The 12,038-nt window shown below is 37.3% G+C and overlaps 1 protein-coding gene and 1 non-coding gene across 10 annotated transcripts in view; both read right to left on the reverse strand.

The window, feature by feature from the left end:
* CEP295 (centrosomal protein 295) overlaps positions 1–12,038 on the reverse strand; it is a 44,731-nt gene that overhangs the window by 3,753 nt on the left and 28,940 nt on the right. For 8 of the 9 annotated variants that reach the window (XM_027677427.1, XM_027677429.1, XM_027677431.1 and 5 more), the window contains 7 exons: positions 9,967–10,073; positions 8,305–8,419; positions 6,533–6,760; positions 4,821–4,975; positions 4,421–4,580; positions 1,909–2,549; positions 1,085–1,255 (listed from right to left, as the gene is read on the reverse strand). In XM_027677427.1, coding sequence (XP_027533228.1) covers positions 1,085–1,255; positions 1,909–2,549; positions 4,421–4,580; positions 4,821–4,975; positions 6,533–6,760; positions 8,305–8,419; positions 9,967–10,073 — 1,577 coding nt within the window. Of the gene's footprint in view, positions 475–1,084; positions 1,256–1,908; positions 2,550–4,420; positions 4,581–4,820; positions 4,976–6,532; positions 6,761–8,304; positions 8,420–9,966; positions 10,074–12,038 lie in introns of all 9 variants that reach the window. The other variant, XM_027677433.1, reaches the window with a different exon arrangement.
* On the reverse strand, positions 8,668–8,751 carry LOC113965037. The gene has a single exon (XR_003533411.1). It is a non-coding gene; the product is annotated as a small nucleolar RNA U2-19 (small nucleolar RNA).

Here is a 12,038-nt window from a genome sequence, read left to right on the forward strand (position 1 = left end):
AAAAGGAATCAGTGGCTGGAAATGCTTAAAATACACGGTCAATTTGAGTGGAGTGGTACTACTGTACCACCACTAGCTTAGACCCAATGCAAATAAAATACATTCTTTTGCCTTTATAGCAGACGCAAAGAAAAATCAGAAATGGATCTTTGTAATAATTACGAAAAATCTATTTTCTAAAAACATTTTAAAACTTTAAAAAAAAAAATCCATTGAAGACTTTTTTGCCCACCAGATTCAATTGCTTGTTCTTAATACAGGGCAGCATAATTCCATCTGCTTTCATTTCCTACTGTTCTCTCTAGTTCTCCCCCATTACTCTCATCCCACTTGACTCTTCCTCTCTTTCTCAGTGACAGGTGACACCCACTGCAGCAGTACAGCCTCCAGCTGTCAACCTTCACCTCTCCCTCATATCAATTACTTTATAAAGATGCATCCTTAGACACTTTTAGGATCTTCTGTAGATGCCTACTGTAATTAAAGCATGATTTCATCTAATCTGTTCATCTAACTGACACAGATTACTTGGTTCTACATTATTGCTTCAGCACCCAAATTATTGTCTCATTAAAACCCAGCCCCTGTGCAATTTACAGCCTTTGCTCTATATAAGCAAACAGCAAAAAGCACACCATGGGCTAATTAAGTGTGGCAGAATGACAAGCTGGTTATTTTTCCCCCATAAACCTCAAACTGCTGTGTGAGCCTGTTATGGCTCCATCTGCTAGGTAGGGGATTTTTCCTTTTTCTTTTGTCCTATGTTCTCATCTCGTTCAAGTTTTCAACTAGTGGGATACAATTTAATCTTGGAAACACCAGCAAGATTGTTTGTTTCTTGCAGCAAGTCTTCCAAACTCTGTCTACACCAATATGACAAGGTAGTAATTTTAAAGAATAGCCCAAATTTAAGACCTATTAGATCTGTCCAGAAAACCTAACATCAAACTAGGATGATCCAAGCAATTACTAAGATCGGATAACCCAACATTCTGTTGTTTTGCAACAGTGGACTAACTGCTACGGTGGGGCCTCTCTTTATTATGATTCATACTAAGTTAGAATTACATTAGATAATGCTCACCTCAGTAAAAACATTACATTCAGACTGACCCACACAGGTTGGGTTATCGATTTTATCCTCAATTTTCTGTTGGTTAATATGTTCAATATCTGATTCTGCAGTACTGATGTCATTTGAGCTTATCAGAGTGAGTTCTGGTTCTTCCATAATACCACACCCTGACTCAGTCTCCTAGAAAAGAAAATATACAAGTCATCAATGTAAAAATAGAAAAACTAAAAACTAAAAAAAAAAAAAAATAAATATTTCCAGCAATAGCAACAGCTGTTGTTAGAAAGAAGAGGCTCATTCAAGAGGAAGAAGAAAACCTGCCCCAAGCAACATGAAATACAGAAAGAGAACATGTATATCAGAGTTCAAAAAACTGAAACAAATAACGCAAAACAGCCAAACAACAAAAACTCCAGCTCTCCTTCATTCTCCTCAAGTTTAAGTTACTTAGTTCTAGGGCAAATTTTTTTTTAATGCTACATCAAAGCTATTTCCTGAAGTTTGCTTATGCTTTGGTTAATTTATTTACCTCCTTCAGGCTTCTAAATGGGGACAGTGAGGTAACAGTGACATGAAACCCAGCTGCATGTGCTCTACCAACTGATAGTAAGAGAGGGAGATGAAACAGCTCCTCAAACCATTGTGGGAACTCAGCTCATTTTAGCTACTGCTAATTATTTCAGGGCTATGATCTGAAAGTAGTAGGGCAGAAGTCCAGAAAACAGGAACCAGGACTGTAAAATCAACATTTGCCAAGCTTTCAGATATTAAAGGTCTAAAATAACTTGGTGCAACAACAAAAACCCCTGCTTTTGGAAATCTGTTTTACTCACCCAGACTGGAATACAACATGAGCTTCTGGGCACAGAACGAGAATGTTTCTCATGTCTTTCCAGGAATAAACTGTTTGGTTGTACAACAGCATGCAAATGGATGTCTGAGTCTTCCAAGCTGGTGTCTCTGAGAACCCTCAAACATTCCTGTCCTTCTGGAAAGCTTTGCTCTGGCTCCTTTATATTCATATTGCACTGAGAATCCAGCTCCACAGCATTATTCACTTCATGTACAGGAACTGATTTTTCAGTAAGCTTCACATGCTTCTTATCAAATTCCTCCAAAGGTAATTTTTCTGAAGACACAGTCTCTTTTAATAAGTGTGGAGAATAGGTTTCATCCATTGTAACTAGTGTGGTATCTACTTGATAAAATGAATTTTGCTCTTCCAGTGGAATCGGACTTTTATTTCGCTGACCTTCCACTGAACGCTGGAGGCTAATACCTTCCATGCTTCTTGACAGTTCTTCATATTCTCTTGCAGGTGAAACACAGTTCTCATGGCCCCCATCTTTAGTTCCAGGGGCTTGCTCAAAAGATCTCTGTAATGCAGCACTACAATCTACTGGCTGATCAGCATTCTGAGAGATATCACTCAGTGCAGATTCTAATTGAAGGGGGTGAAAAGATTCTTCAGATCCTGTTTCAAAAATTGTCAGAAGTCAAACTGCTTGCTAACAAAACAGAATTTTCACTTTAAAAGTCTCCCCATAATAAGACTTTTCAGTAATGTATAACAAAAAGTCTAGTAAATAGGAAGAAACATTTTGTTTTAAAAAGTCTGCTTAAGTTTCCTCAAACATAGTACCATTAAACATTAGAGAAAATTATTCTATCACTGTACATAAAATTTTGAGAAACAATACTTTTTGTTGCTTCTTAGAATATGTTTAGGGATGGACTTTGTGATGGTGGTGACATAATGACAGCCATACATTTTACAACTTATACTCTGTAAATGGAAGTCCTCTGAGTCCCTTTTGCACCTCCAACAAAGTCTCTAAAGCACAAAGAAAACAATCCAAAACACCATTACAGAAACTTTCAAAGTAGAAGACAACATTCAAATTGGAATACCGACTGCTGTTCCTACAAGTTACAGCACTGCACCCTAAATTACCTTCCTTGAACTTAAAACCCAAAATGCTTTTTACTTGCTTAGCCTGTTGCTTATGTTATTTTTGTCCTTCTAAATCACAACAGTAATTAGTTTGGGATTATAAAAACACGTAAGAGATGGGGAGATACTGCAGTTAAGACTCAAAGCACAAATATTGTTTCTATAAGCAATTTAGAAATAAAGTGTTTTGAAGTTAGAAGGGAGCTTCCTAAATCCTAGTTGCTGTGACCATAGTCACAAAGTCTTTAAGTGTAAACCTCTTTTAGCATCTTTTATTACTTTCCTTTTTTTCTTGTACCAGCAACTGCCAGCTAGAGAGAAAGAAAAGCATAATAGCCATTGAGTACTTGCTTGCAGCATGAATAATGTGTGTCCAAAAATTTTAAGGGTATATATATATGCAAATTACAAACATAATTGACCAGGAATGTTTACACTGTAAATACATCTATTTATTACTCAAGATATTGTGCTGCATTTCCTGTTACTTTAAGGTGCTCCAACAGAAAGCTGAAAAACACTGAAAATACCTGATTCTTGGTAAATAATGTTTTATGAAATATTTAGTTTGCTACTAGTTGCATTTGGAATTTCAGATTGGTCCTTTTCTTTAGAATACATGAAATACCAAGTTAAATTCAACTGCAAAACATTAAAAAATATTTTTCCTGCTATGAGCTACAGTTAATGTAATGCTGCTGTACAATCATAAACATGTAATCTACTAAGTTAATTACAACATTATAACTTAAAAGTTCCTTTCTTCTTCTCTTGTCCCTCCCCCTTACTTTGTAGAGAGATAAAGCAATTCTATAATCAGACCAAATATCAGTGTATAGAACATTGCTGTGACTTAACAGTGGGAAAAGAAAATTAAATTGTTCCTTGAAGAACGTAATGTATATAAAAGACAAATGATTAAGTTCAGAGACTCTAGCACATGCACCTCATAAAATTTTTATCAATTTTTGGAACTTCTTTAACTTCCTCAAACTTAAAAAGTAATGCATATTTATGAACAAATATCCGGAAAAGGACTTAAGCTGACAGTTTCAGCCAGAGTTGATATTTCTTCACTAACATAATTACTGCAGAAGGAATAAGTAACATAATATCCATTACAGGGACTTGAATAAGCAGGTGTGCTTTTGTACCAAAGTCGTAACTGCTGAGGAAATAAACTTCTCAGAATTTAGGAGTTCTACCCATTAAAGGTGGTGGAAGAGACTGTGTGAGACAGCAGCAGCAGAGTTAAGACATTTCAAAGCAGGACTGAGAGCAGCAAAGAGATCTGACCCCGTTTCAACATGGCAAACCCATCCTAAGGGTTGGTATTTACATACTACCACAGGCTGAATTGGAAAGCACTGATCTGACTACACTGTACATACCTGGAGTAAGATTTTCTGTAATGCACTCTTCTGATGGAATGTTGTTTTGCCTGTTTGTTTCAAGATAAGAAGGCAGACTGCTTCTTTGCATGTTCAGACCAGCGTTTCCCACTTCTAGAAATCTAAGCATGTCTGGACTTTTTGTTGAAAATTTTGAAGTCTAGTGGCATTAAAAAAAAAATTAATTTTCTCAGAAATGTGAAGAATAAAAAGCTGAAGGTAGTATTTGATTTTTGGATCACATTTCTGCTACAACCAGCAAAAACACTTTCAGCTCTATGTATATCAAAAAATACTCCTGTGTGTCTTCTAGATAAAACACAGCGTGGGGATTATATATTTAAATCTTACAAAAACCTTATGCTAAAGTATTTCCTCCACCAGAGTTTTTGTGTAGTACCTTGCTAAATTCTCCACTGTCTTGTGAAATTCCATATTGAGAACACGATGATGACGTATCAAAGTCAACACTTGGTTCCAAAGGCTGAAAGAGATGGTGATGGAAGTTTGGAAAAGGTTTCTCCCTTTCTGGAAAACAAAGCTCAGCTGCTAGAGCTGTAAGAAAAAAAGGATATTTTAAAAACAAATACACATCACCCACACCCACAAAACAACCCCCCTCAAAAAAAAAGAAAAAAACCCCAAACAACAGTCATATCTTTACGCAGTAAATAAAGCATATTCTGCAGGTATACAAATAGTAGCTTGTAAAACCAAAATCTTTACAGCATTCAATTCTTCCACTCTGACACAGTGTAAGTATAAAAAGCATTAAGAAAGTGATACACTGACTAAATTTTTTTTTTTTTTAATGAAAAGATTAAGTCCTTACGTTCTCTGTTCAGCACTTGTGAGACTGCATCAGAAGTAGTGTGGGCTTTTCAGTACAAAAATCAGTGACACAGCAGAGCAAGACCAATGAAGAGCCACAAGGATGATCAAAGGGTGGATGTACCACATGATGTTCAAAGGAAAGCTGAATAACTGAGTTTGTTCAATCTTAAGAGAAGAATTGGGGGAAATGGCACAAAAATATCTGCTGCCTACTACCTCCTAAGAGACAGTACAGAGAATCCTAGAATCGTTTGAGCTGGATCACCTAGTTCCAATTCCTCTGCCATGGGCAAGGACACCTTCCACTACACAGGTTACTCAGGGTCCCATCCAACCTGGCCCTGAACACTTGCAGGGATGGGGCATCCACTTCTCTGGGCAACCAGTTCCAGTGCCTCATCACCCTCAGAGTGATGAATTTCGTCCTAATATCTAACTAAACTTACTCTCCTTCAGTTTAAGGAAAATGCAGTCAGTGTGCTTGAACATGCTCAGTGAAAAGAAAAAGAGATAGACACAGGAAATTTTGGTTGGATATAATAAAAAAAAATAAAAAAAGAGGAAAAGAACAGTTATTAAAATGCTGCCCAGGAGTGTGTAGAATCTCTGTCCTTGGCAATATTCAGAACTTGCCTGAACAAGGCCTTAAGCAACCTAAGCTGGCTCTGCTATGAGCAAGAAGGAGAATTTGGGCCACATAAACACAAGTCCTTCTGGTCTAGATTAATCTATAATTCTATGATTTCAGTTTTTCAAACATTCCAGGAGGAAGCAATTTGAATTAAAACACTAACATTATCGTCATGATAGCTAATAATGATGTTCTTAATTTTGATGAAGCGTTACATTTTTCTAGAGAGCACAGAACCCCCACCAATCTGTTAATCAGTGAGTGTTTCATCAACTGTGTGACCCCATGTGAATAATGAAGTATTATATACTATTTCTCTATCTTCGTGAAGTAGAAGTTGTGCATAAACAAGTAATAAAAATGGCACAGGTAACAAACAGCCAAGCCATGGTGGCAGGAGGCTGCACAGAACTGAGAGACACCTGATCAGACTATCCTGCTTTTCTGCACTAGGTAATGCTTCATTAACATATATCTAACACAAAGGATGAAGAATATCACAGTATTAAATTCTTGCACATAGAATCATTATTAACTTTAAAATGTAAGCCGAACATAAATAACAGAGACTAACATGTGACATCGAGTTAACTCCTCATTCTGTATGATGAGAGCACAGCACATAAATGCTATAAAATAGCAAATACCTTGGAAACATGTATTGTTCTCTGAGTTCAAGTTTCCAGTATGTTTCCCCAAGATCTGCTGTGTCTGACTTTCTTTATAAAGGTGCATGTCTTCTTCAGACAGCCGAGTTTCAGATGCTCCAGACAAATTTTCTTGCCTCTGTTGCAAGGTAAAAGACAGCGAGGAGTTCCAAGGACGGCTTGTTGTTTCTCTCAAAATTCCACCTTCTGTACCATCAGAAGACAATCCTGAAATAATAAGTTAGATGTTCACGGTTTTGCATATAAATCACTTACATGACATCATCTGAAAAGACACTGCTTAATATCCTGAAATATTCATAAAGAGTTCTGGGGTTTTGGTTTTTTTAATTGTCTCTTGTTAATGCTCCTATAAATCTTACCACGCACTTTCACAAATACAAGTTGATCTAATTACGAAGGAGCCAGTACAGCTTAGCGCTTTTACAGAATGTAGACTTAGGAAATACTGAAATCATAAAATCAGAAAAGAATTAATACTGTTATTTTATGCTACCTAGCATAAAATAACCTCCTACTGCATATAAACATGTCAATCCTTTAATGTGCTCTTGAATATCTTTATGACATCGTGCAAGACTTTTATTCATGATTAAAGAGAAACTGCTTAATACCAACACAAGAAATCCAAGGGATCAAGACAACCAAAATCAAGTTCCTAGTTACTGCACCAACCCTTCTTTGTCTATGTGCTTACAGAAGAATTGCACAAAGCTATCAGAAAAGGTCATTACTAAGCACTGAGTGTACGGTGAAGACACAGCTAGACTTGAAAAATTTATTCATGCAGCCGAATAACCAAAACTTCTGGTATTTTTCTTCCACAACTAAGGAACAATAGACAAGAAAAGCTACAAGAAAATGATCTTAGAATTTGCTTTAGCTTTCTTACATCAATAAAACACAGATTTGTCAAGTGACTTATGAAGTTTATGTAGTATCATTAGGGTTAAAATAAGACATTGAAATCTCAGGCTGTAAAAACTGTAGTCTTCAAATCTGATTATAAACATAGAATAACTCATATACACACAGGTTGCTTAAGAAATCAGATGTCAGACTAACACAATATTAAGCCTTAAAGTAAATAAATCTACAGGTCACTATCTAATCACTTTCAAGCTCACTTCCATGTCCACATGTAATAATGTCAGGAGCAACTATATATTTATTATAAAGGAATTATTTTTGATCTTACAACAAGCTAACAAGAGCAAGAGGCAGACTGCAAAAAAAAAAGGATAAGATCATGTATTTTTCAGAAAACTATTAAAGGTCAATATGGCATTCAAATGACATTTTCACAAATAAGTGATTAAGAATTACTATAGTGACAAACAGATACTGGAACAATTCTCTTAACAGCAAGACAGAAGTCATAGCTCTGTAAGAATCCATGATATGTATTGATTAGTAAACTTCTATCAGTGTATCATTTGAAGATCATTTTAAAATAAAAACTGCCACTAGAAAACTGTTAATGTTACAGTTGCTTAATAAAACTCAAAACATCCTTTGCTAAAGCAGATGTATTATCATATTAAATTATGATAAAAGTAAAAAATCATAAGCACTTAACAAAACATTCTGGTTATGCTCAACTCTGTAGGATGCATTAATAAACCTTAAATGAAGTTTGACACTAGCCTACTTCAGAAGAACTTGCAGTGAGTTAGACCCATTCTGCCATAAAATAAATAGAAAACACAATTTCCCTTTTACAAGAACAACAACAACCCCCAAACACTTACCAGGGCCAACAGGGCTTGCATCCAACGTTTCACTAGTTGAAAAGCTCCCAGTGGAAATTGTTGAAGTTAAATCACAGGGTATTCCTTGCATGAAAGCCTCTGAAACTAGTACTTCCTAGGATGACATAACACACCTATTATGAAATACTCAGATGTCCAGAATTAAAGCTTTAAACCCATACATTTTATTCTGAGCTCAGTTCAAGTGTAGAAGCCTTCATGTTTTGAACAGTCAGGAAAATAAAGATTCATCCTTGCTCAGTACAACACATTCACACCCCGTGTCCCAGACACATCACTCCCAACAGCCCCCTCCCCTCCACACACACCCACCCACCCACCCACCCACACAATTATAAAGCCTCTCAGGACGGCATACAAATCATGACACCTGGAAGATTGTTTTATCTTCTGGTGATCAGATTTGGCTATTTCTCATCACAGACCCACTTCAGTAGAATTGTAGATCTCAGAGGAACATATAAGCAAAACATCAAAAACTCAGGAATTTTACAAGTACTTGCAACACTGAGCCTTTTGCATACAAGTTACTGACTTAAAATTTAATTCTATGAAATTACGACAAAAATATACAAAATACCCTAAAAAAATCATCTTCCTTAATTTTAAGGCAAGCTCTACAAAGTCACAAAGCAGAGAATGAGAGTTCTTGTATTTCAAAATTTTGAAGAATTAGATATGAACAGTTCTTCTCAAATTCTGACTTCAAATGTGCACTAAGAAAATTAAAAAAAAAATCTAAGAAACCCTTTTCCTACATTTTTCATTATATACTACCTCATACAAAATATATTACATTTAAAACATCTACATTTTAACGTACTTCTACATACACATGTAACACATAGCATTTTTTAAATACTGTTTTTATTTCCTGACAAAATGACAGGCTCTTTGGGTGAGAAAACAGAAGGAGATAGGTGTTGATTTTGGCAAGGCTTTTAACACTCACAATACTCTTTGGTCCCAGTTTGGATGTCGCAACCTGAATGGATAGACAATAACAACTGGCTGGATAATCAGGCTCAGAGGTCAGCAATTAAAGGGTTACACTCTACGTGGAGGTGGGGAACAAGTGGAGTACACAGGGCTCTGTCCCCCTCTGTCCCCTAGGACCTGTCCCCTTTAACACCCTTGGCAGTGACCCAGAGGAGATGACACCATACTTTAATCAGGTTTCCAGATATGCTAAGATGGGAGGACCAAGCCATACACTGAACAGCAGGGCTGGCATCTAGAAGCACCTCGTAAGGCTAGACCTACAGGAATAGTGTGAAACTCAGCAAGGGCAAATGCAAAGTCCAGCAACTGGAAGGAAGAAGCCCATGCACCAGTCCCAGCTGGGGTCTATCTAAAGAGCAGCCCTGTGAGAAAGGGCCCAGGAGCCTCATCAGACAGCAAGCTGAGCGTAAGCCCACGGTGTGCCCTGACAGCAAAGGGGCAACAGACAGCATCTTGTGCTGTATGAGCAGGAACAGAGCCAGCAGATCCATCCCAGTAGTTACCCTTCTTTACTTGGTGTTTGTTATGCTGCTGCACCTAGAACAGTGCACCTATTCTACCCCCCCAATATGAGAAAGAAAGATTACATCACAAAATAAAGAGTGGGTTATGTTATTTGATTACACTGATATGACCAACCGTATTATCAAGTGTGAATGATGGTCCAGAACATGTTGTAACTCCTTCTCCAACTTCAGCAGCAAGCACTGGTGAATCTTGAGACACTTGAGAATCCTGGGACTGGGCTGAACACAAATGTAACAGAAGCAATAAGGAACAAAAAGAGCTTTTGAGTTCATAGTGAGCAATGTTTTGTGGCCCACCAGAGGGCAGTAACACACCACTGCTGCTTGCCTCACCCTTTGGGCACCAATTTTGCCCATCATTAACCACTTTCTTCTCACCTACAATACACTTTTTGCTCCAGTGTACCACCAATTTCAGCAGCAATCTGTGGTTCTCCTTGACCAGCCTTCCTAAAATTTCTAACTACTCAGACTGCTCTCTGAAGAGCAGGCAAGAAGAGCTCAAAATTTATGCTCTGGCTTTGCAGAATGAAAGATGGCTTTGCTACTGTTACTGCAATCATTTCATTAGGGTGGGGGGAATCTTTTACTATCTACCATTAAAGTGATTACAAAGAAAAGCAGACATTCCAAGTAGATCAGCGAAATCAGAAACACTGAATTACTGAAGTACAGCATGACTATTACCACGGAACTGAATCACCTTTGCCATAATACTCTTACACATAAAAATAAGTAATATCAGTATCTGTGCAAAAAAAAGCACCACAGCAGCACCCAAAAAATGCAATTTCTGCATTCAGTGCTGACAAGCACCTTCAAAGTCTGATAATTCTATGATTGTAGATTAATTGCCACAAACAACTCTAAAATATATATTTTTATTTCCAAGAATAATTTTCAAGAAGTGCTAAGTGTGAAACTGAAATGAAACTGAAGTGTTTTCTCCCAACACTGAGAGAGCTGCAAACTACAGAGACATGAAGATCATCACATCTGGAACACCGCTCCCGGCAACTGCTAAGGATGAATAACTAGAGACCAGCATACTGATACCTAATGAAAGAGAACTGTGAAAGAGATGTATGTATCAAATCTAGTCACTAGTTTCAGGCTCACTTCCTAAGGAAATTAGGCTTATGCCATCAAACTGTCCATTTCATCTGCTGGGTTACCCTGTAATTCCCAATTACAATTTGGACTCTATTAGCCAGTTCTAACCAAACTGGATTGGAAAGATTATCAAATGTCCAAAGTTCCCACCTCATTTTATCGTGCATTAGGGGCATAGCAGAAGAGAGCAGTTTGGACCTTAGTCTCACTGGTGTCACTTATGACAACATTACTTTAGCAGTTACCTGCCGTCTCTGGTTGGAATCAGCTGATAACTTTGTGGAGCACTTGTAACCACTCAGTACTTAGCACAGGCATTCATCCTTCCCTAACCTCAGAATCACAGAATGCTAAGGGGCTGGAAGGGACCTTGAAGAGCATCTAGTTTCAAATCCCCCTGCCATGAGCAGGGACACCTCCCACTAGACCAGGCTGCTCAAAGCCCCATCCAACCTGGCCTTGAACACTTCCAGGGATGGGGCATCCACAACTCTTCTGGAAAACCTGTTCTAATGTCTCACCATCCTCACAGTAAAGTCCTTAAGACATTTTACATTCAAACATAACTGCATATAAATTTTAGAGGGTTGAAGTTAACTTTCTTCCTGGAAGACAGAAATACAGCTAATTATAAAGTTTCTTTAAAAAATGCCTGTTACTCAAGGACAAGTCTCATATCAAAGAAAAGTCACCTGTGCTGATAAAGCATCCAAGAAGATTTACCAAGTTTACCTTTTTATCTTCAATGTTTACTTTGAAAAAACATGTCAGCAGTGATTAATAGGATTTGTGCACATCTATTGGTTCTGTAATCATGAAAGCAGTGCAACTCCTAAGTTGTACAGCCTTACATTATATGGTCAAAGGTAGAAACCACCAAGAATACAACTTCAAAGAATAAGGTCAAAGATCACAAACACGAAGCACTCATTTGCTCTCACCTTTAGAGACACAAATACACCTTGAAAACATGGGAAAACTGCAAACACGTCCTGGTTAGAATCAAGTAGCAAAAAAATGTTCAAAAAAACAAATAAAAATAATCAAAGTTACTATCATAAACAGCAACCT

This window comes from Neopelma chrysocephalum, unplaced genomic scaffold (assembly GCF_003984885.1).
Source record: "Neopelma chrysocephalum unplaced genomic scaffold, ASM398488v2 Primary Assembly neopelma1_43, whole genome shotgun sequence".
Lineage (NCBI taxonomy): Eukaryota > Metazoa > Chordata > Aves > Passeriformes > Pipridae > Neopelma > Neopelma chrysocephalum.